Source organism: Cervus canadensis, chromosome X, assembly GCF_019320065.1.
Source record: "Cervus canadensis isolate Bull #8, Minnesota chromosome X, ASM1932006v1, whole genome shotgun sequence".
Classification (NCBI taxonomy): domain Eukaryota; kingdom Metazoa; phylum Chordata; class Mammalia; order Artiodactyla; family Cervidae; genus Cervus; species Cervus canadensis.
This window is the reverse complement of record NC_057419.1, coordinates 18669032-18694709: the sequence shown is the minus strand read 5'-3', so window position 1 is coordinate 18694709 and position 25678 is coordinate 18669032. Positions and strand designations below refer to the sequence as shown.

Here is a 25678-nt window from a genome sequence, read left to right as displayed (position 1 = left end):
TTCATTCTAACCCTCTTTTTCTCTTTGTGTCATTAGAATTTTGAACCATATGTATTGGTTATTTCAAATATTGATATTTTTGAAGTTCCCTCTTCACTTGCTGTATTTGAAGATTAAACAGTGCTCTTGTGGTTAGTGAAGGACCTGATGCTCACTTGCTGTCCAGGAACTCTTGTGGGTCTGCCCCTGCCACATAAAATCAGCCTGGTTTGTGTTCTATTCTGGTCAATCAGATAAGCTAATAATGTATGTCAGAGTGGAAGGGAGGGTGTGATCTTAGGGCAGCTTTTTCTAGGAAATATTTGTGTACCTTTAGAGGTACCCATGAAATTTAAAATAGGGGTTCAAATTAAAAAACATAACTTTCTCCTCTACAGTATGTTCCCTGTCCAAAAGGAAATTAAAATTGTGTGTGTATGTGCACATGGAAGCACACAAATGAGTTTAGAAGTCGGGGCAGAGGACTTCCAGTTTGCAAGAAAGTGAGAAAATAATTAAGGAGAAACACGAGTGGTCCAGTGCCTGAAGTTTCATGTTCAGAGGGAGAAGCTAGCATTTCTAACAGGTCTGGGAGGGCTTCAGGAAAAGTTTGGCCATTTAGTAAAACTGTATGATAAGTTAGATGACTGTCTGGACAGCAGAGGAAAAAGTACAGGGCGTAGTATGGGGATAAACTAAAATCAGGGATTAGTTTAGGTAGAATTAAAAATTGGATGTGTAGGGCAGGGCACCATCTAAAGCTGTAGGTTGGGCCATCATTGGAGAAGGTCTTCAAAGCCAAACTGGATCTCTAGTTATGAATGAAAGGCCAATATTGATATCCTGAAGCTCCCAGGTTAATGCAGTCATTTTGAAATTAGAACCATCTTTAGTCTAAACGTCTGGTTTTTAGACTGTGCCAGTGCTTCTCACACTAGGGGTGATTTTGCTCACCCAGAGTCTTGCGGCACTTTCTGGAGGCCGTGCTGGTCATGCGACAGGGGGTGCTACTGCCATCTACTGGGTGGAAGCTGGGAATGCCGCTGATATCCCGCGGCACCCACGACAGTTTCCCAGCATAGGTCACATGAGGGAAAGTGGCAGTTTAATGGAAATGTTCTTCGAAAGTAGTCCAAATAAATTCCCAACAAATTTCCCCATCTGCCCCACTCCTACCCGATTACAGTTATAGACAGAAACCATTCATGTCTGAAAGACTACATTCCTAGAGTTCTTAAGTAGACAAATTCAAGGGGATATAATAAAGACTATAAACTAGTCATTAAACATTCTTTTATGTTACCAAATATAAAATAATGCTTCTTCATGGAGACTAAAAATAAGTCTAGAATAAATTGGCATAGACCATTATAAGACAAAAAGCTTTTTCCAAATGTTCAACACTAGAGCAAAGAGTCATCAATGTTATCCATCAGTAGACTCCAAATGAAATGCCTGACCACACAAGATTAAACACATAGGAAATTTGCCATGCAATAATATTAGCTACCTGTTTTATGAGAAGCTTCACATGCTTTCTCTACATTACCTCCCAGCAACCCTGAAAGCAGGAATTGTTAGCTCCCCGTTTTACAGGTGAGGAGACAGAGGCCAAAGAAATGGTGACTTGTCAAGCTCACACACAGTCCGTACAAGGCAGATGGGCTCATCTAATCCAGGCCCACACCTGGCCCCTCTTCCATGCTGCTACTTCTGGAACAAAGTTTCCATTCTGTACCTCTGAGAGTGTTTCTGTACAGTGACACATTAATACCATTAGAAGTAAGATTGCACGGTGACACAGACCCTCACACTGTGACTACCTCATACTCCTCTGTTACTTAGTGTGGGACCCAATGCTTTCACGGTTCGGGGACCTGATTTTCCTGCCTGTAAGTGCAAAGTAATACTCTCACTTCTCTGAACTTCGGGTATAATGAGGAAGTAGATTGGGTTGGTTGACTGTCTGGATACTTGGCCAGTCATTTAACTTCTTATAGCAACAAGGAGATGTTCATGATCTAGGAGCAACGTGATAGTTAACAAAATGGTGCTTTAGTTGTTTATGACCTTTTACTACAATCTAAAGTTTCTTTTCCTCATCCTGTATGCTGTTTTGTCCCAGCCACACCAGCTTTTTACCAATATTTCAGACTTTTAAAAAAATTTATTTATTTTTGATTGAAGGATAATTGCTTTGCAGTATTGTGTTGGTTTCTACCAAACATCAACATGACTGATATTTCAGTCTTTTAAGGACTAGCTGGGGGCGGGGGGCTGCCTTCTCCATGAATTACTCCCCTGTTCCTCTAGATTCTTCATCATCAAAATTGATCTTTATTCTCTCTTTCCAGTGGGGCTAATCGTACTTCTGTTTAGCATTTGTTTCTCTAAGCTGCCTATTTTGGTAGTGTTTCCCCTGCTGGAATTACCAGTTGTTCCCTGAAAGTAGGGAAGGGATAATCATTGTGTTCCTTCTGGGTGCTTTCTAACTTCTCATTAATGAGTTTGTGATGACATTTTCTCTTCTGTAGGCTGCAATGAAATAAAAAGAGAGATTTAAAAATATTTCAAAATTAAAAGTTTATTTAAAAAGACGAAAGACAAAATCCCTCTATCAGACCCCCTTATTATAAAATGTTTTATTGCTTCTTGAAGGCCAAAATCGTGAGAACTGTGTCCCAGTACCATCAAGTGCAATGAACACATTCACAGGGAGTTTCAGAAATTAAATCCTTACAATGAATTGAATCCGGAATAATAAGAAATCACCCATCAAAAAGTGTCAGCTGCTTAATTAAATATTGTAATGAAATTTTAACAAAATATTAAAACAAGGGGGAAATTGACAGGATTCCCTTAAATCTGTCTCTCTAAGAGCCTTGTGCACTCAGGCCTGCCTAGGACCATGTGTGTGGAGGAATGTTTTCAGGCCCTTCTTTCTTCGGTGTCAGCCTTAACAACTTTTAACTAGAGGCTGCTGGGCAGAAAAACTCCCTTCTATCCCACAACACAGCCCCTCCCTTAATGACTAGAGGGCAGCCTGCTATGTGGACATGTGATTTTTGAGCAGAGACAATGTGCTCAGGCTAGAAGACAGTCTTAGTTACCAGTGGATCTTTTCACAACACATCTCTGGTTTGGTGAGAACTGATTTTAGAAAAACAGCACACATCACAAGGATCAGCAGAGGGCACTGTTAAGCAACAGTGCTTTGAACTACCCACTTCACCGGCTGGGTGCAGACACTATGCTTTTATATGCGGGAAACTGGGGTCATCCTAGAAGCTGGCACACCATTCCCATGAGCCCCTTTCAGTATAACATGGGAGATGAAACAGTGGATGTGAATGCCTTGACTATAGTTTTACAGAATGGAGGTGACATCAATTAAGAGGTTGGCAAGACGATGGCATGGGGAGCCTAGGGTACTTTGTCTGAAGAGATTCCCCCAGAGGGTTGAGTAGGGTTTGAAGAGGAAAGGTGTTTCTGAATCTGGGCTCCTCGAAGCAGCTGGAAGATTCTCAGAGAGTTTGCAGTTCAACCTGAGTAGATTTGGGAATGTGATCATCATAGAACCTCGACATGCAGGTCTGAAATTTTATTCAGAGTGAAAGGAAAATTAGTGGATTTGGGAGACTTACAAATGGGAGCAACAGAAAAATAGAAAAGGAAAATTGCTCTCAAGTCAGTTGTGGAAGCACTGGCTACTCTGGCAGCTCCCGTCAGCTCTCCTCCAAGGCAGGCACAATGCTTTCAACACCTCCGTTAGTGCCGAGATGACGCCAGCATTTGTGGGACACCGTGGGAGAGTGAAATGGTTTTATTCTCAGAGACAGGAAATGTTAAATCGTTGCTCTGCTACTATTAATCGTGTAACCTTAATCACACTAAGCCACAGTGTTTTCATCAATAACATGTAGGTAATATATTCGCAGGATCATATGCTTTGTGAATGCCAAAATACAAATACAAGATGCTGCCCCTCCTTCCTTTCACAAATCTTCAGTGTCAGCTATATGTTCTAACCTTCAGGAGGTGGTATTTTCTTAGGGCAGACAGGCAATGAATGAATAACCAAATAATTATATAATTATGTTAATTATATAGTGCCCTTCATGGAAAAGCTAGGAAGAAGAAATGATCCGAATAGAAGGATTGAGACTGGATTGACCAGTTAGATTGGCTGGTTGGGGGGTGGCCTCTCTTAGGGAGTGACATTTAAATGGAGGCCTGAACAAAGTGAGGACGCAAACCATAAGAATATTGAGTGGAAAAAAAAGAATATTGAGGGAAATACATTCCTGGGAGGTTGAGAGAGGACTCAACGAACAGGATCTTGGCTTGAGGAAATGTGGCAAACGTGTTGATTCTAGAACTTACTGAACACTTGTGTGCTCCGCACACATCACCTGGTTAGCCCCCACCACACTTGCTGAGCTCACGGCCTAGGTCTCTGTTGTGAATGAACAAACCGAGCCTTGGAGAAGTTTAGGATTTCGCCCCACATCTCACACCTAGTGAATAACTAACAAAGCCCACATTCCACCCAGGGTCTCAGTACCTGCGCGGTTCTTGAGGCAGGGCTGTGCCAGCAGGGGACAGTGTTGGTGGGATCTCAGAAGCACTGGTGCCTCCGGGGTTGTAGCAGGAAATTTCAAGGCAGGACCCAGCAGAGCTTTTAAAGGTTTGGGTTTGCCCCTTGGCTGAATACCTAAACAAAGTCGCTCATCTTTTCCTCTTTTGTGCAACGACCTTTTGGCACTTGTGAAGGCGTTTTTGTGAGGTTGGGACTGGAGGAGCCAACTAGGGGGTGGCGTGTGATTTCCAGGTTTCTCAGTGATTGCTCAAGAAATTAAAACATTTTTGTAAAATAACTCAGGTCCTGAATTGTATGGATTCAAACATTCTGTTTCTGTCCTTGAAAATCAGTTAGCCGCCTCAGTTACGCAAGATGTTCCTTGCTGGCCTCTCTCATCAGCCATGACCTTAACCCATGTTTTTGTTTTGTTTTTCTCTTTTTCCTACTCAGCTACCAGTAGGGAATATAAAAGCACCATTTTAGGGCAAATGGAAATTAAAACAGAGTTTAATCTAGAATATAAACTTTTTCTTTTAAAGAATACATTTTGCATCTGTAGCAGTGAATGAAGTCATGATACTCTCCTTCCTAAATACCAGCCAGAAAGAAACAGCAAACATTTGGTGCTGTAATTCTTCAGAATTAATTTATAACTCCTTGAGGTACACCTTCTCTAAGCTTCATATTGCAGGTGACACTTTTCTTTCATTACTGTTGTGGGTTTTTTGTCTTTCCCTTTGCAAATACAAACACACAAACAAACAAGAACTGACAAGGAAGCATAAATATTTAGTAAAGACCCATAGAAAGTTTAGGATCAGAAGGAGGAAAGGACGCAGCAGGACCAGGATGCACCACAAGTCCTTTAAGAAAACACCTGTTTCAAATTACGAATTTCTTTCTTAATTAGACATACACAATTCTTGAGTTTAAACATAACACTCCCAATTCCGTCAACCACCCACGGCAATTCTCCAGGTGTTCACGATTATGTAATATCCTAAAAAATCATCTGGATTGTGTCAGTTCTCAAAGTACTGCCTGAGCTTTTTTTTTTAAATCCTCCACAGACATTACTTTATCATCTAGTGTAGCAATTACACCACTTAGCAAAAGTAAATAAATAAGAGATAGTAAATAAAGTTTCCTCAGTTTCTGATTTTTGTTTCCCCAAAGGCTAAAAGTGTGTTTTTTGCTTTAAGTAGTAAAAGGTAGGCATTATGGACTCAGTAAAGTGTCATTGGCTAGACTTCTCTGATTTTACAGTATTTAGGATAGGCAAAATGCTGTTTACTTTGGTATTACCAGAGAAAAGAGGACACGCTTCCCTAGTGGCTAAGCTGGTAAAGAATCCGCCTGCAATGGGGGAGACCTTGGTTTGATCCCTGGGTTGGAAAGATCCCCTGGAGAAGGGAAAGACTACCCACTCCAGTATTTTGACATGGAGAACTCCATGGGCTATATAGCTCATGGGGTCACAAAGAGTCGGACATGACTGAGCGACTTTCACACTCACACCACAAAAGTAAAGAAAATGGGGAGATAACAGCCTTTTCATTCTTTTAGCAACAGTGTTGGATTGCTCTCTAAAATAAAATTTGGAAAACAAAGAAAAAAATTCTTTAGATATCCATGTAAATTTTCATCTTTAAATGAGTCATGCTTCCCACAATTTACTTTTGAAAGTTGCCTGACATATTTTTAGATGCTTAACAACTTCAAAGCCCCTAGATTTGGATAATTAAAAAATCTTGCAGGACGGAAAGAACATGATTTGAAAGAGACTCCTTTGAGAACCCAAAGGGGAGCTTCAGTGCAAGCAGAATGAAAATTGCCTTTATTATGCAGTTATTTTAATTAAAAATGCATGCATAACAGGAAAAGGAAAGCAATTCTAGACACCACACCATGTAGTTGGGCTGGTTATTTGAAATTTGGAAGCTTTTTATTTGTCCTCTGAAATTTTTAAGCTTGTATGGAGTCCTAAGTGTCTAATTCTTACTTTGATATGAGTACCCTCTATAATAATTCCAGATCTTTTCCACCTAGTAGCATATTAAAGTCAGAGCTACCTGTGTTGTCCTCACAGCTAGTAGGGAGTTATTCTTCTGATTCTTAGTGTCTTGCTTTGTGTCTCACTGCCTTCCTGTCCAGCCCCAGGTTGCCTACACAGGGAACCAGTATTCAACAGCAGCTATGTAGAATAAAGCATATCATTACTTTCACTGATTAGTGGCAGCACATTTTTATTTCCTCCAAATGAAAATAGTTTCCATTGTAAAAAAGTACTCATTGCAGAAAACTCAGACTATCAGAAAAGAAAGCAGATAATAAAATATACCCGCAATTCCACCCTTTGGAGATGACCTTTAATCGCATTTTGGTGCATGTACATCTGGGCACTTACAGGCATACGCAGCATGACTGGGTATGAGTGAAGTCGCTCAGTCGTGTCCAACTCTTTGTGACCCCATGGACTGTAGCCTACCAGGCTCCTCCGTCCATGGGATTCTCCAGGCAAGAATACTGGAGTGGGTTGCCATTTCCTTCTCCAGGAGATCTTCCCAATCCAGGGATCGAACCCGGGTCTCCCGCATTGCAGGCAGATGCTTTAACCTCTGAGCCACAGGGAAGCCCATGACTGGGTATAGTTTTACTTAAATAAACCCATTTCAGTGCATCTTTTCATTTGATTTGTTTAACTATAATTGCTGTTCTATACCCTGATTTTCTGATTAAATAATATTTCATTTGTCTGTAATGGTGAATAAAGATCTGTATTACTTTTTAACAGTTGCGTAATAATATTCTCTTGTATGGCTGTACCATCATTTATCCGAGAGGAATATCAACCACTTCAGATATGCTGATGATACCACTCTAATGACAGAAAGTGAAGAGGAACTAAAGAGCCTCTTGGTGAAAGTGAAAGAGGAGAGTGAAAAGGCTGGCTTAAAACTCAACATTCAAAAAACTAAGATCATGGCATCCAGTTCTATCATTTCATGGCAAATAGATGGGGAAAAAGTGGAAACAGTGACAGATTTTATTTTCTTGGGCTCCAAAATCACTGCTGACAGTGACTGCTGCCATGAAATTAAAAGACGCTTGCTTCTTGGAAGAAAAACTGACAAACCTAGACAGCATATTAAAAAGCAGAGACATTACTTTGCTGACAAAGGTTCATATAGTCAAAGCTGTGGTTTTTCCAGTAGTCATGTATGTATGTGAGAGTTGCCCATAAAGAAGGCTGAGCACCAAAGAATTGATGCTTTCAAGTTGTGGTGCTGGAGAAGACTCTTGAGAGTCCCTTGGACAACAGAGAGATCAAACCAATCAATCCTAAAGGAAACCAACCCTGAATATTCATTGGAAGGACTGATGCTGAAGCTGAAGTTTCAGTGCTTTGGCCTCCTGAGAGCCAACTCATTGGAAAACACCCTGATGCTGGGAAAGATTGAAGGCAGGAGGAGAAGGGGGTGACAGAAGGTGAGACGATAGTATGGCATCATCTACTCAATTGGACATGAGTTTCAGCAAACTCTGGGAGATGGTGAAAGACAGGGAAGTCTGGCATGCTGCAGTCTATGGGGTGGCGAAGAGTCAGACATGACTTAGCGACAAGAACCCTGTTAACCTATCATCCAGATTGTTGCTGTTTTTTTGCTACCATAATAAACATTGCAAGATAGATGTGTGCAGACATTTTGTATTCTTGTTGTCTCCTTAGATTAAAATCTTTGAAGTATAGTTTTTAAATTCTTAATCCATTTGGAATACATTTCTGTACTGGAGTGGGTAGCCATCCCCTTCTCCAAGGGATCTTCCCAACCCAGGAATCAAATCCAGGTCTCCCACATTGCAGGTGGATTCTTTACCAGCTGAGCCACAAGGGAAGCCCAAGAATACTGGAGTGGGTAGCCTATCCCTTCTCCAGCAGATCTTCCCAACCCAGGAATTGAACCAGGGTCTCCTGCATTGCAGATGGATTCTTTACCAATTGAGCTATCAGGGAATCCCTTTCTGTATATAGTGGGGGCTTACTCTCTTTTTGCTGAGAAATAAAATACTGCCTGCCATATCTGTAAACAGAGGATGTCACAGTCATCAGAATTGTGGCTATCTCTGCTGGTGAGCTGGTGAACCCTGAGGAAACTCAAGAAGTAAAGAATATATGCCATCTAGCAGCCATCAGGGGGCTTCCCAGGTGGTTCAGTGGTAAAGAACCCACCTGCCAATGCAGGAGATGCATGTTGGATACCTGGATTGGGAAGATCACCTGGAGAAGGAAATGACAACCCACTCCAGTATTATTGCTTGGGAAATCCCATGGACAGAGGAGTCTGATGGGCTACAGTCCATGCGATCACAAGAGTACACGATTTAATGACTAAACCACTACCACCACCAGCAGTCATCAGACTGCAGCCCCTCCCTATGGTGAACCCTGAGGAAACTCAGGGTATGAAAACATAGGACACTGGCCCCAAATAGCTGAGGTGCATATCGAAGGAATGATTTCAGTGAACTTAGACTCTTGCATCTTCCCATACACAGAAAAGCACTAAATTCCTTAACTTGAAATATCTACTTTTCTTTGATTAACGGTTATCTTTTGTTCCTCCTATCTGCCCTTTGTTGCATAGCTCCTATAACTAGCTCCCCCTTTGCTACCTCAGAGCAGTTCTCTTAGGGTTCCTTGAGATGCTGCTTCCCAGGCTGGAAGTCCTAAAAATGTCTGCCAAATAAAACATAACTCTCAACTTTTAGCTTGTGAATATTTTTTTAGTTGATATTTCATATAGTCAGTCTCTTGTTCCAACAATACGATTTATTGGAAAATGCATCCCTTGGGCCCCTGATTTGAAATTGCTGTGATTATATGCTAATTTCTCCTACAGATGAGTCTCCTTTATTCCTGGGTCAGTGTTGCCTTGTTGCCATTATGATCACAAGTTCCCAAGCAGGGGTTTTAGACTTAAAATCTAATCAGAGTTCTCCAGAGAAATAGAACCGATTGGATACACAAAGATCATGTAAGAGGAGATTTATTATAGGAATTGGCTTACATGATTAAGAAAGGTGGGCAAATCTCACAGTCTGCCATCTACAAGCTTGCCCTGGTCCAAGGGACTGACTGCTGATGTAAGTCCCAGAATTCAAAGACTGAGAACCTGGAGTTTTGATGTCTGAGGGCCGGAGAAGATAGGCGTCTCAGCTGAATAAGAGAGAGCATGAATTCACCCTCCCTCCACCTTTTTGTTCTGTTTGAGCCCTCAAAGCATTGGATGTACTCACCCACACTGGTGATTGTGGATCATGTATCATCAGTCTGCTGAGTCAAAGGCTAATGTCATCCAGAAGCACGTTCACAGACACTCCCGGACATAATGTTTTACCTACTATCTGAGCATCCCTTAGCCCAGTCAAGTTGACAACATAAAATTCACCACCACAGTCTAGATCCTCTAGTTTCTGTAGCCATCTGCCTGTCACCTGCTGAGATAAAGGTCACTGCCAAGGCAGTCCTGTACACAGTATATACCCCAATGACATTGTTCTGCAGGATGACACATGAAGAGTCCTCATGTCACCCAGCTTAATTTCCACTGTAGTAAGTGCTCTACAAATACTTGTTTTCAAGATCCAGCACTCAATAAAATTTACTCCAGAAGAGCTGGGGTATTATAAGGCTCTGCAGTGTAAGATTTCAACAGCATGACAGTAGCAGGTCTTAAATTGCCCTTAATTGGGGGTATGAAGAGATAAAATAAATAATGGCCTGTTTTCCCAGCCTGGATTCTGAACCATTTCAGATGAAAGAGTAAGAAAGCAGACAAAAACAGACCTTTATTTCCAATAAAGATGATCCTGTCAAGTGAGGCTTATGCCTGCAGGCAGCTGGGCTTCCGAATACCACACCTGAAACTGAGGCAAACCCTGTTCCCATCTCACTGGATGTGCTGGAGCTGGCCCTTCTCATAGAGGCAAAGAGCGAAAGAGGACCCTGGCCTTCTGTGGGCAGGCTGATTCCCAAAGAGGAAGGGGAGAGGCAGGGTTCAGTATCGGAGAACAGTAAAGTTGACCAATCAGATCAAGTTGTTCCCTTCCAACCATGGAGGGGTGGGCGAGCTGCAGCAAGAATTGAGGAGTGTTAAGTCCATGGGGTCGCAAAGAGTCGGACACCACTGAGCGACTGAGTGACTGAACTGAATTGAATATTAATGGAGTACCCTCCGTGGGGAGGGAGATACATCACAAAGGGCAGTGGAGGTTTTCCCTAACACTTTGTGGAAGGTCCTGCCCTGCTGATGGAGCAGGGATTGCGTGATAAAGGAGGCCAAGATCATGGCTGAACTAAACATGCGTTAAGTGCTGTACTTGGTTTTATTCTGTGGCCCCGTCTTGTCTCTCTAGGCTTCTCTCTTGCCATTCCTGTTCCTTGAACGAGAGATGATCTCCCTTACTTCTTGATCTTCACGTATGCCTGGAACACACTCCTGGCCTGCCTTCACTGTCATCTTTTTTGTCTGGCTTACTCCCATCCCTCCTTAGGCTTCACTTCCTCTGAGAAGCTTTATCTGGCACCCAAGTGTGAGCTAAATCCTTCCTGTGCTCCTCACAGTAAATCCTTCTAATGAATATTCAGGACTGATTTCCTTTAGGATTGACTGGTTTGATCTCCTTGCAGTCCAAGGGACTGTCAAGAGTCTTCAACACCACAGTTCAAAAGCATAAATTCTTCGGCACTCAGCCTTCTTTATGGCCCAGCTCTCACATCCATACATGACTACTGGAAAAACCATAGCTTTGACTCTACAGATCGTTGTTGGTAAAGTGATATCTCTGCTTTTTAATACGCCATCTAAGTTTGTCATAGCTTTTCTTCCAAGGAGCAGGTGTCTTTTAATTTCATGGCTGCAGTGACCATCTACAGTAATTTTAGAGCCCAAGAAAATAGTCTGTCACTGTTTCCATTGTTTCCCCGTCTATTTGCCATGAAGTGATGGAACCAGATGCCATGATCTTCGTTTTTTGAATGTTGAGTTAAAAGCCAACTTTTCCACTCCTCTTTCACTGTCATCATGAGGCTCTTTAGTTCCTCTTTGCTTTCTTCCATAAGGGTGGTGTCATCTGCATATCTGAGGTTATTGATATTTCTCCCGGCAACCTTGGTTCCAGCTTGTGCTTCATCTAGCCCGACATTTCACATGGTGTACTCTGTGTATAAGTTAAATAAGCAAGGTGACAATATACAGCCTTGACGTACTCCTTTCCCAATTTGCAACCAGTCCATTGTTCCATGCCTGGTTCTGACTGTTGCTTCTTGATGTGCAAACAGATTTCTCAGGAGGCAGGTCAGGTGGTCTGGTATTCCTATCTCTTGAAGAATTTTCCACAGTTTGTTGTGATCCACACAGTCAAAGGTTTTAGCATAATCAATGAAGCAGAAGCAAAAAGAATTCTCTTGCTTTTTTATTTATCCAACAGATGTTGGCAATTTGATCTCTTGCTTCCTCTGCCTTTTCTAAATCCAGCTTGCACATCTGGAAGTTCTTGGTTTATGTACTGTTGAAGATTAGGTCAACTTTTTATGCCTTAGGATAAAGCAAAAACATACACTACAAAAAAAACCTGGCCTAGATATGTATAATGGGTTCTTTTGTGGAGGAGGAAATAATTTTTGTGTAAAATAGTGGTGTCTGATGTATATGCTGAGACCTTTATAAATATTTTTCTTCTCTTACCTCTTGGGTGTATTTTTTGTTTTTCTTCTTAAAATGTAGTATTTCTACTCTGTTTCTTCTTGTAGTTTTAGAGAGTTGTGATTTGTTGGTAAAAAATATTATCTGTTTTTAAGTACTGGTTCGAATTGCTTTATTTTGTGGACTGGGTCTTTGAGCAAAAATTAGATCTGGCTTACATAATTACAAGAGATGTTGGGATTTTAATTGCAGACTACATTTTCGGTTTTGTTTGTTTAAATAATGGTTAAAGAGAATTTTGAAATAAAATTTCCAAGATTAAAAGGATAAACACATTAAACTTTAAAAGAAGCATTGGCATAGCTATAATATGAAAACTTTGTCCAGTAATGCAAATGATCAGCATTGTCATCATAAGCCAGAAGCAGGGAGCCACACGTGGTTTGCAGATAAACATGGTTTGGCGGATACTTTTCAGAACTGTTGAGGCTCACTGGTATTTCTTGTTGGCATTACAGGTGAATTTCATAAGTGTGTACAAAATAAGCAAAATGTAAAGTTGAATCTAAATAGAGTTGTACAGAGAGGGCCCCCACCTCAACATACACATGATGTTTTAAGCTTTTAATATTAAATCGTATATTTCAAATGTTACCATGTCCTTGGGGTAGTTTAAAATTCTTTCTAAGTAGTTGGTGTCTTTTTCATCTTTGTTAGGATAATCACAGTAGTTTTTTAAAAAAGAATTTTAGAGATGCTTGATTTTTTCCTTTTAGTGAAATCATGAACTAAGAAGGGCTTGATTTTCTTGTGCAGTTTAAAATTGGTGCCACCTCATTTTGCCCAGAGATACCATGATTGCAGAGGCTCCCAGAAAGGTTTTGCTCTCCACACAAAATGCCTACCATAGATGGCTGCCGATGTCCAGATTTATTTATCAAGATCAGTGTTATCAAGTGAAACTTTCTATAAAGATGGAAATGCCATATCATCTGCACTGTCCTACTGTGGTGGCCACTAGTAGGGCTGTTGTGAGGACCTGAATCTTACATTTTGTTTAATTTTAATTACTTTAAACTTAGCCACTTGTGGCTAGTGGCTCCCTTGACGGACAATTCAGAATTTCAGCATGGACAGCGCTTTTAGATTTAATACGGACATGCCTCTGGAAAAGCCAATTTGAATTTCTGTGAAATCATTTGACATATCTTGCCAGCATTTATTGAACAATTTTGTGGGCGTGCGTGTCTGGTCCTCTGGATTTCTCCAGTGAGCTTGTAGAGGAAGGTGTGGAGGTCTGATATCTGTCCTCCCACACACCTCTGTCAGCGTGGTCTCGGTAACAGGGTTCCTGCTGTCTCAATAGGAGCTTCTTCTCTTCACCCTGAGCTCTGGAGCCCCTCTCACCCAGCCAGGGGCTCTGCTTGCTCAGGGCTGCTTCTGCCTGGAGGAAGGGGCTCCCACATGAAATTCTCTCAAAGGTTTTGCCTGACCTAGCAGGGCCCTGTCAACTGAGGTTCATCCCCTCAGCTCATCTGGCAAGTTTTCCTTAACACATTTTTAATGTAAAAAGTGAACAACCCTTCACAGCTCTCCAACACCTGTTTTTTCTTCTGTTCCCCGCCCCCCACCCCGTCCAAAGGTATCTTACCTCCTGGAAGGGGGCAGCATGGCCCACGAAGACTTCTGCGGACACGCTGGTCAGTTGAATCCAGGAGACCTGCAGGTATGACCAAGATGAAGAATGGCCAGTGGTTCCAGTCTTTGGCTGTTGCTGATGACCCCACCCACGTCTGGTACCTTCTCGCGTTCCTGCTCTGTCTGTTACGTCCTGGACTTCTCCCTTCCTGTGGCTTCTTGCACTCCACCTGGAAACTTGTGCAGGGCTCTTGTGTTCTTTTATTCTTCCCTAAACACCCCCACAGTCATTTTTTAGCTCTCACCTAAGTCTTTTTCTTATGTTTCTCAAAAGAGTAATCACGAGTCACTATCTCAGCTTCCTTCTCTTCCACCCTATCCTCCATTCATTGAAGTCAGGGTTGGCCTCTCAGCACTGCCTCCACACCTTTCCTGAAGCTGTTCAGGTCCCGGTCACTCACAGAGTCCCAGTTGCCACATTCACTGCTCCAGTTTCTGTCCTCATCATTCTAGATCTTTCTGCTGTCTTTGAGACAGTTTTCTATCATCCAGTTCATTTACAGGGTAGGTATTATTGTCACTTAAGAATATGACCCAAACCCTGCCACCATCCTAGTCCTGTCGGACACATGTTACAGTTAAAATTCCCAGGGAGTGCTTGGGTCATTTTTGCCAGTTTTTATAAGCCTGGACTCTATATCAGGTACTTCTGGGATTATTTACATATTTTGTGGGATGACAGCTGCAAATATTTGAATTGTGGCATTTCAGTGAACATGAGATTGAAAGTGAAAGTCATTCAGTCCTGTCCGACTCTTTGTGACCCCATTGACTATAAAGTGCATGGACTTCTCCGGGCCACAATACTGGAGTGGATAGCTTTTTCTCTTTTCCAGCGGATCTTCCCTACCCAGGAATCAAACCGGGGTCTCCTGCATTGCAGGAGGATTCTTTACCAACTGAGCTATCAGGGAATTAGATGTGAGAGTTGGACTATAAAGAAAGCTGAGCACCAAAGAATTGAGGCTTTTGAACTGTGGTGTTGGAGAAGACTCTTGACAGTCCCTTGGACTCCAAGGAGATCAAACCAGTCCATCCTAAAGGAGATCAGTCCTGAATATTCATTGGAAGGACTGATGCTAAAGCTGAAACTCCAATACTTTGGCCACCTGATGGGAAGCACTGGCTCATTTGAAAAGACCCTGATGCTGGGAAAGATTGGAGGCAGGAGGAGAAGGGGATGACAGAGGATGAGGTGGTTGGATGGGCATCACTGATGCAATGGACATGAGTTTGAGTAGGCTCCGGGAGTTGGTGATAAACAGGGAAGCCTGGCGTGCTGCAGTCCATGTGGTCACAAAGAGTCGGACACAACTGAACGACTGTACTGAACTGAACTGAGATTGAAAGGCAGGAAAGCAAAAGGGCAAAGAGTCATGGCCCAAAGTTAACAGTAACGTCTCACCAGAGCAGAAAGTAAAGTGTGGCTCTGACTGGTTGTGACCCCAAGTGGGTTCTTCCACCCTCCATGCAGGAGTTCTAATGTGCCTTGGCATGGCTCCCAGCAGGATTGAGCCTCAGGTGCCCACAGCTGCAACCTGCTCATTAACTCCCGTTTTGGCTTTCTCCCTTGTCTGGCTTGCTCTTCCTTTCTTTCTGCAACACTTTCCAGATGAACTCCCTGCACTGGAGACCTGTCTCAGGATCGTCTGTGGGAGAAGCCAAGCTGAGACAGACAGGAGACCTACCTGTTTTCTAGCTCTTCATCCCCAGATCCTAAGCTTGGCATCTGGGGCTGGCCCCTCACATGCTCCTACTAACTAAGAAGGAAATGAATGCGTGCAAAATCTGCACAGCAGTGGAGGCAGTAACTTTCTCCAGGTAGTGAGGACTCTGTTAACAGGGTCGAGCCAATTGACTCAAGTCAGCTGTCTGGGGTGTGGTGGAGTCTGTGGCCTCCACATGTACCATGCGCCCGTCCTCCATCCTGCCCTGGGCACGGCCCTCTGCCCAGGGAAGGGCCTCTGCCAAGGTGGTGCTCCCTCCTGCAGCGTGGCCCACACTTGAGGGTTTGTTGATGTGAAGATAGAAGAGCCTCCATCTGGGACAATTCTAAAGTTTCATCCAATTCCAGAGCTCCCTGCTAGATCAGCTGAAGCCTCCACTGTAGCTGCATTGGTGATTGGCTTCTTTTCATGCCCCTTCCTGCTTTTCTCACTGATTAAGATGCATCTCCTGAGAGCCCTCCCCAGTTTACCCTCTGCATGCAACTTCCCATCTCAGAGGGCAACCTGAGACTCAGAGATGCTAAAGAGGGGGTTCTTCCACTTCTGTGAATGCCCGAGCTGATGCTTTGATCTCACACTCGGAGGCATGGGACATGTTTGCAAAACCAGAAAGGGCCCCAGCAGTTGTCACTGGCATTTTGTTATTCTTCATGGTGCCTGGGGACTTGGAAAGCAGCACTTGTAAGGTGCCTGGCTTAGTTACTGGGGTGTAATTGTCCCACCTGCCAGCTCATTACAGGCCAGGTCACACTTCCTTCTTGTCACTCTGGTATTTGCAGTGGATGACCGCGGGCCAGGGCATCGTGCACGCTGAGATGCCTTGCTCAGAGGAGCCAGTCCACGGCCTACAACTGTGGGTCAATTTGAGGAGCTCACAGAAGATGGTGAAGCCTCGGTACCAGGAACTGAAAAGTGACGAAATCCCTAAACCCAGTCAAGATGGCGTGACCGTTGCTGTTATTTCTGGAGAAGCCCTGGGAATCAAGGTAAGCCATGCCATGGTGTGTTTGTGAAAGCTGAGGTGCGCGGTGACTCGAGACTGGACCACTCTGGGTCTGCAACTCGCACAGAGTTTTTCACAGTTCCCATCTCATGGGATGGACTTGCTTCAGAGGTGTCAGAATAAGTGCACTCTAAGGGAACCTGGAAGTTTTTCACCATGTGCTAACCGTTAGAGTTAGGAAAATTATAGGAAAGCAAGCTCATGTAAAAAATTCAGTAAAAAGGCAGTTTTCAAGATTCATCTTAATATGTGTGCAGATTGGGTCTGTTTCCTTTCGTTTATAGTATAGTCTTAGATTAGAACTGTGCGTTTCAGAAACAAAATCCAAAACTTACTCTGCTCCCTGAAGATATATTTAAATTATTTGTGCTCAGCTTAGTAAGGACCATATATTGCTACATCATAGAAAGGATATTTTTAAATTGACTTGAACATTTATTTAATCCATTTATGTCTTATTGTCGTTGTTCAGTCCCTCAGTTGTGTCCGGCTCTTTGTGACGCCACAGACTGCAGCACGCCAGGCTTCCCTGTCCTTCAGCATCTCCCAGAATTTGCTCAAACTCATGTCCATTGAGTTGGTGATGCCATCCAATTCATCTCATCCTCTGTCATCCCCTTCTCCTCCTGTGAAGCCCTTTATGTCTTATACATTCTTCTTAACTGAGACTTTATCTTTTGCTTCTGGGTCCCACCTTTTAATCGATTAAGATCAATTTCAGCTAAATTTCATGGACAGATGTCCGTACGGAAGGGGTATGGTCAGGACTGTGTAAGTCGCATACCTGCTTCCCGGTAGCCTGGGTTCCTAGATACTGAGCTGGGTCATGTGGTCTCTTAGGTGAGGTTCCACAGAGGCAGACCCAGAGGTGAGCACTCCTCTGGCAGTGGCTCTAAAGGGAGTGTCCCTTGGGGAACAGAAACAGGAACCCGGACAGGAAAGGGAAGGTAGCCAAGCAACGGTGTCATCTCAGGCAGAGTCCCAAAGAGAACTCGGACTCGGGAGGATCAGTCTGCCCCACCCCGGGCAAGGGAGCCGGGCTTTCGTGCTCCCTTCCCCAAGTTATTACTTACTGCCATTGGTTTGGGGTGGGTGGCACAGAAATGGTTAAAAAGGATGGAAAGGGGGATCTGGGAGGGGCTGAGACCTCCAGTTCCCCGCTTGCTACCTGTTGTCTATTTTTGGTTGTCTGTTAACCTGTTCAGTGGCATCAACATATGGGGACCCACTTTGCAATTCTTTGTGCAACCAGCCCTTAAAGCTATTTTAAATGCTAATTTACATAAATTTAAATTTTGTTTATACGCACCCATAGGGATGGTGGCTGGGCAGTGGGATGCATCTCGTGGTTAGCAAGTTGGTCATGATTATTGGTGAGGACTTACTGGTTTTTATATTTCCTGCACTGCAACTGCAGTTCTTTCCTGTCCTGTGTCCTTGCCTTCTTTCCAGTGCAAATAGAAGTGATTGAGGAAAAGTGTATCAAACTTCACTCCCTATTAAGCATTGATAACTGATTATTGTCTGTGCCCTGGCAGGCCTCTGGCTTCACTTTGCAGTTGAAAAAGTTGCCCTTCATTGTGTTTCTGTGACCCATTCATACGTTGCCAAGCATTGGGCAGCACCCTTCTCAACTGTGCATCCCGGGTTTCCTTCTCTTCAGCTCTACAGAGAGATCTTTACAGGTACAAGGCAGAGGGCATGGAGGGTCTAAGAGAGCTGAACTGGTGCAGAGGAGAGGCCCTTTGCTCCATTTCCCATGGCAGTTTTCATTCTGTGTTTTCAGGACTCCAGGGATGGGCCTTCTGGGGATCCTGAGGCCGATGGTAAAGGTCAAAGGATTTCCCTCTCTGTTTCAACCAAAGCACAAGGCTTTGCCCAGTCCCGTGTATTGGAATTGTCTTTAAGATTTCTCTTACCAAAAAAGTGGAGCTATCTGCAGCTGAAAAGAGAAGTTAGACAACTGATTTAATGGATAATCAAAGCTAGCAACATCATGAATCCTTAGTGTTTACAACTGCTTCTCATTTACAGAAAATATAATGCAGTTTTAATGTCAGAGCTGGTTCCAGTTACAGGCAGAAGGACATTTTAACGCTCTTCCAAGCAGCAGACCACCTGGTCTTGCAATCCCAACCAAGAATTAGAGACCAGAAGTAATGTTTTAACTTAGTGAAATAATGTCTTGGTAGCTGCTGGCCTCTCTTTTTCCCTTTGTCAAGTAAAATCTCTGAAGTGAATTACATTCTCCTAAATAAGTGATCAGTCTTTATTATGAGAACATTTGAATAAAGGAGTCTTGAAAGCCTGGGCAGCATTCATTTGGACTCTGAGAGGCAGTGTGGTGCTATGGTTAGTGGTGTGGACTCTGGAGACATAGACAACCTGGATTAGAATCCCCACCATGAACCAGCTGTGTGGCTTGTGGCAAACCGCTGAACTTCTCTGTGCTCCATTGTTCTCGACTGTAACATATGGTTGCTGTGAGGGTTAAGTGATTTTTTAATACTCAAAAATATAATACTGAAAAGTTTAAAAGTGAGTTTTAATACTCAAAGTTGTCAAAAGGGCATCAGACGTGTTGTAAGCGCCACATAAATGGTAGCTGTTTTATTATTTTGATACTTCGTGTTAACTTGGGCAGAAGCTTGGCTGAGATTTCTGTGTGTGGTCTATGCTAAAAGGACTTGCTGGGATTTGGGAAAAGTCTTTAACTTGCTCTGAGGAAAAGACACTAGCATGAATCCTTGTACACATAGAAGGCTCATAAGAAATGTAGTTTTGCACACCTGAAGCCTTAGTATCTGCTTACAAAGGGATGATTGGATCTTTAAAAGCCTAGGTCTACCATAAAAACAAACTGAAGGTTGTTTTGCATCAGGAAGATAATTTTAAGTTAAATCATGAGATGAGGCTGAGAACATACCTTTCAAGAGACTGATATGCTTATAACCAACTAAGAGTCACCAACAGTTCCCTTCCCCAAAACTTAAATATCTAGAAAATGGAATTAGTGACCATTCCAGTGCTTCTCCAGTTTTAATATTCACCTGGGTTTCTCAGGGCTCTTGTTAAAATGCAGATTCTGATTCAGCAGAGCTGGGTGATGCCTGAGAATCTCCATTTCTAACCGGCTCCCAGGTGATGCCGATGCTGTGGTCTGGGGACCATGGTTTGTAACATGTGTGACACCCCCTGAGATCCAAGACACGGAAGTTTACTTATCACAAGGGACAATTTGGTTAGGTGCCTATAGAGGATGTTATGGTCCAGCTCTGTGGCTTTTGGCAAATCTTTTAACCTTTCTGGACTTCATTTCCCACAGCCACAGAAGCCGTGAGGGAGTCTGTTGCAGAATGCTGGAAGCTTTTGCAAGCAGTATGACTGACCTTGTCATAATCCCAAAAGTAGATGTGTCCCTGATTTCCCAGTTATATGTGTCTGAGCATTTCTTCAGCTCTTGAGAAGCCATGGCCAGTTTTGAGGAAGATTCTGCCAGGAGAGCATCATCTAAAGTGAAGGCTGAAAGGGGAAAAAGATAAAAAATGGGATACTTTGAATAGTTTCTGTCACTTCTGGAAGGTCAAAAATCACATGATTATTTCAAGAGAATATGAAATTCTCCAAACTCCATTCCATCTGTATCAGGCAGCCAATCAGGAATATTTATCGCCAGTTCTCTCTGGAACGTGATTCTTTCCCCAACAAATGCCTCGTCTTGCCTCCTGCTGTTTAAAATTCCGTTGTGTCAGAAGCAAACGTTAAGGAGGCCTCAGCCCCACCAGGGTCAGAAAAAGGTGATCTGGAGCCAGGCTACCGAGTTCAAGGCCAGTTCCACCACTGACTGCCTTTAGTGAAGTCATGTAAGCTTGCTGGGCCTCAGTTTTCTCATCTGTAAAATGGAGATCATTATAATGACCCAGAGGGTCCTTGGAAGGATTAACTTGGTTAATACGGGCAAAAAACTTAAACCAATCCCTGGTATAGAGTAAGGTCTCTAGAAGTGGTTGCTGTTTTTACTTCTTTGCAGAAGCTTTGTGCAGCATTCACATGACCTACAGACATAACAAGAAGAAGCTTCCTTCTGATGAGCAGACTGTATATTCATGTATTGGATAACCAAACCTTTTAAAAATTCACTTTCCAAAAGAATTTGCCAAACATCTCATGTAAGTTGCTCAAATCTTGTTTACCACTGTGCCCCCAGCACCTGAAACAGTGCCTGATATGTACAAGGCAATCAGTAAATATTTGCCGGGTGCAGAAGTGAAATTAAAATGTAAATGAATGCTGGATTGCGAGAAACAAGGGTAAAGTAGTAAGATCGACAGTGTAGGGATTAAGAATGACTGCAGTAAGCTTAATTCAAGCTAACTAAAAAGTTGAGAGAACAATAAAATTAGCTAAATTCTAGTTTCCAATGAAATAAACTATTTAAGAAGTTCAGAAGCAGGGAAGTAAAAACCAGATTGATTTTTTTCCCTTTAAATATGAATTTTGGGCTGTTCTGCAAGACAAAGATTGTTTCCTGCAGGTTTCTTAAATTCAAGGAGTGACAACGATCAATGAGCAGAGGTTTGGAGGTTCATGGTTCCCTTTGGGGGTCCACAGACAGGTGTCTCACTGTCTGCAGTAACACCTCCCCTGTGTGTTTCAGGGCATGGCTTGACATGGAGTTGTGATGTACTTACTGGCTTTCAGTGTGTCCCTGTGGGCCCCAGTTTAGCCCTGGCCGGCACTGGGAGACCTCATGTCCCTTGGGCCAAAAAACAGCATGCTCACTAATTAGCCCATGTTATGGGCTGCACGTGATCTGTAACCAAGCCTGTGATTGTCACCTCTGATTCGAAGAGCTGAGGGTGTCCCCAGGCTGTGGCAGTCCGCTGGTGACCACACATGCCTTTTCCTAGACCAGAACTAGAGAGAAACCGCTGTCCACCATACTACTTGCCAGCTTTTGTTTTCATCTGGGAAGCTTCAAGGGCACAATGTCATTTGCAACACTTTATCATCAATCTAGAATTTCATCAGTCTCCCCTCTACCTTAATTTGATTAAAAAATATGTAGTTTATGTAGCTTTCAAGGAAATAATTTTATAGCTTGTCCAAATGTCAGTGGGTTTTGGGCGATAACACTGGGCAGTAGACTAAGAACATTTTTACATTGTTTCAATTTTCCATTTAGCTCTTTCAGGGGAAATGTGAATTTTTAAAAATCGGATTGGCAGTGTGAAATAGATCTTGTTGACTTCAGAGTTGGCACCAGATTCTCGGTTCGCCTCCCCCCTAGCCTTTCTGAGCTACCTTCTGTTACCTTGGTGATGGGGGGAAAGCTGACCTCCCTCCCACGGGAGGCCTCTGTTTCTTTCCCAAGCCCAGAACAACAACTTCTCAAGGCAGCATTTAAAAATCAATATTGTAAGCAGGTAAGCACAGGAACTCTTCTTTTTCTCTTTGAAGTATTCCAGCAAGTTCATGAATCTAGTTCAAGAAAGAAGACTGGCTAGTCTCCCAGTAGGGGAGGTTGGAGGTGGGGCGGTGGGTTTCTGACAAAGGGATCTGGGTAACAGGGTCCAGCTGGCCCGAGAGCAAACAGGGAAAACAGCACTTGCTCAGAAAGGACTCCTCTCTTCCAAAGGCCTCTCTGTTAATTGACTTTATTTCTAAACCAGCAGAGCACTCTGTGATAGACTTAAAAACTGGACATTTAAAAAAAAATTCCCTTTGGGTTGGAGGGAGATTAAGGATGAACCTGAGACTTTTCTCAGTATGTCTTTTTATTTTTAATTTTGAAAGATGTAAATATTTACATATTTAAAACAAGTTAAACCAGAAGGAAAAAAAAAACCCAAACCTTAAAACCAAGCAGAAACAAATGAAGAACCTAAAAATTTGTGTAAAGATCTCAGACCACACAGAGAAAATACTTATTTTAAGGGCTTTTAAACACAGTTTTCTGGGTGTCCAGTTTGAGTGGGGTATATTCTAAAGGCAAAAACATAAAGTTTTAAGCTTAATTTTGTATTTGTATTGTTAATGTTGTCATTACAATTTTAAAATGGTTTTGTACATTTTAAGAAATAAAACAAATGAGTAAGTTTGTTAACATTTTTAGGAATTAGGATTTTTCAGTATAAGAAAAATAGGTACAAATATAGAAGAGCTTATAAAAATACTGTGATAGTCAATGTTATATTAAATACTAAATATTTTTTAATGGATGGCCATTATCTCTAAGAGGCAATTTATGGAAACCTAATGTAATTTGATCATTGTAGGCATTTAAGATTTTTAATGATGCAGTTTCATCTTACTCTCTGACAACAGTTTCCTTTTCCTCTGGGTTTTATTTCCATCGCTTTTTCTTTTATGGTCCATGTTTAATTAGACGCTATGAGGAATGCTTTCTTAAAGAGTTCTTCCTAACAAATTCACAAGCACCTAAATAAATTCAGGCTGAATTTTCATTTTCAGATTTTAAATAAATATTTTAATGAGTGAGTGTGGGGAGAAAGGAAAGGAAATATCACACCAGGCAGAGAGCCTACTGGTCTCGCCTTGACACAGGACAAGGGGGAAACAGAGCAGTTCAAGGGAAAGTTACTGTCAAGTGTGAAGTCCTATAGAAATGTGGAGAGAATTTTACCATCTCCATCTGCTCACTAGTCATCACCGAGGGCCAACCCAGGTCCCCTCTACTTTAGTGAAGCCTTCTTAGCTGCCATAGGTCTATGCAGCCATCGTGTCTTTATCATTCAGGGGATTTTTGGACTGACTGTTATCATTTAATTCACAGGTCCCATTTCTTTATGAATTCTGTTCATTCAGTCATCAGGCACCTGCTGTTTGTACAGTACACAGTGCCCTGGAGCTACAATGTGAATAAGATACAGCAGGTCCTCAAATAAGGTCACGGTCTAGCTGGGGGGAGAAACGGGCCAACATCAGAAGTAGCATGTGATACAAGAAGTGCTAAAACAGCAATGTGTAAAACTTCCATGGTAGTCGGGAGGACAGGGAAGTAATTTTGCTTGTGTGGATGGAGAGAGAAAAGGAAAGAAAGAAAAGCGAGAGGGCAGGGGTCTTGTCTTGTAATGGCTTATAGAAAAGACTTGGATGCTAGGGGTGCACTGGTTTTGGGGGGATCTTGATGGGAGGCTGCATAGGCAACCAGAAGCAGCCAGATCCTGGTAGAGTTGCAACAGGGCAAGAGGAGACGATGTGAAATATTGGAAGAAAGGAAACGCAAACCCAAGACCTGGATTATACCTGAGGTTGACCTTGGTTGTATATATATTCCTGCATCCCTCTCTCTCAGGGTTTTTCAGTAGCATAGTTTGAGGGTAAGGTTGGGTGGGGTGCTGTATGCAGCCCTGTCTCATCTCATATTTCACAAAGCCGTTCATTCTGTAGGACCCGCCCCATCACAGGCCCAGTAGCCCAAGCAGATGACCAGCCTTGTTGCACAGACAAGTGCAAGTCTTGGTTCTGATTGAGTGTTGAGACCAAGTGCAGTTAGGTCTGTTAGTCTTGTTCAGTAAATAGGAAGACACCAGAGAACTTGTCCTGAGTTGGCAGCCGTAGTTGGCATTTCACCTGCAGTTAGGAATGTTGAAATAAACAGTGGTCAGGATCTGCTCACATCAGCTCTACAGAAGGCTGCTCTTGCCCAGGGCAGCCCATTCACCCCAGAAATACCATTCTTGGTGCGCACGAAGGGTGCCAGATGTTCTTATTCCTTTAAGATGTCCCTGCCAACCTAGTCATTTAGCAAGAACATTCCAGTGGTGTCAACAAGCTCTCTTCGGCCAATAAATGAATTATGAATAAGTGTACTTTTAAACCAAAGTTATTTCCTGAACCATCCATACATTGTTGGCCATTACTAAGGAGGGTTACAAATTAGTAAGGGATTTAGACTAAGAGCAAAGATCTAAATGTAAGACCAGAAACTATAAAACTCCTAGAGGAGAACATAGGCAAAACACTCTCTGACATAAATCATAGCAAGATCCTCTATGACCCACCTCCCAGAATTTTGGAAATAAAAGCAAAAATAAACAAATGGGACCTAATTAAACTTAAAAGCTTTTGCACAACAAAGGAAACTATAAGCAAGGTGAAAAGACAGCCTCAGAATGGGAGAAAATAATAGCAAATGAAGCAACAGACAAAGAATTAATCTCAAAAATATACAAGCAACTCCTGCAGCTCAATTACAGAAAAATAAACGACCCAATCAAAAAATGGGCCAAAGAACTAAACAGACATTTCTCCAAAGAAGACATACAGATGGCTAACAAGCACATGAAAAGATGCTCAACATCACTCATTATCAGAGAAATGTAAATCAAAACCACAACGAGGTACCATTACATGCCAGTCAGGATGGCTGCTATCCAAAAGTCTACAAGCAATAAATGCTGGAGAGGGTGTGGAGAAAAGGGAAACCCTCTTACACTGTTGGTGGGAATGCAAACTAGTACAGCCACTATGGAAAACAGTGTGGAGATTCCTTTAAAAACTGGAAATAGAACTGCCATATGACCCAGCAATCCCACTGCTGGGCATACACACCGAGGAAACCAGAATTGAAAGAGACACATGTACCCCAGTGTTCATCGCAGCACTGTTTATAATAGCCAGGACATGGAAGCATCCTAGATGCCCATCAGCAGGCAAATGGATAAGGAAGCTATGGTACATATATACAATGGAATATTACTCAGCCATTAAAAATAATACATTTGAATCAGTTCTAATGAGGTGGATGAAACTGGAGCCCATTACACAGAGTGAAGTAAGTCAGAAAGAAAAACACCAATACAGTATACTAATGCATATATATGGAATTTAGAAAGATGGTATCGATAACCCTGTATGTGAGGCAGCAAGAGAGACAAGGATGTATTGAACAGTCTTTTGGACTCTGTGGGAGAGGGCGAGGGTGGGATGATCTGAGAGAATAGCATTGAAACATGTA

The 25678-nt window shown here is 42.6% G+C and overlaps 1 protein-coding gene across 2 annotated transcripts in view; it reads left to right on the top strand.

Annotated features, from left to right (window-relative positions):
- PIR (pirin) overlaps positions 1-25678 on the top strand; it is a 95741-nt gene that overhangs the window by 20486 nt on the left and 49577 nt on the right. For both annotated transcript variants that reach the window (XM_043458998.1, XM_043458997.1), the window contains 2 exons: positions 13910-13993; positions 16472-16678. In XM_043458998.1, the coding sequence (XP_043314933.1) occupies positions 13910-13993; positions 16472-16678 (291 nt within the window). The remainder of the gene's footprint in view (positions 1-13909; positions 13994-16471; positions 16679-25678) is intronic.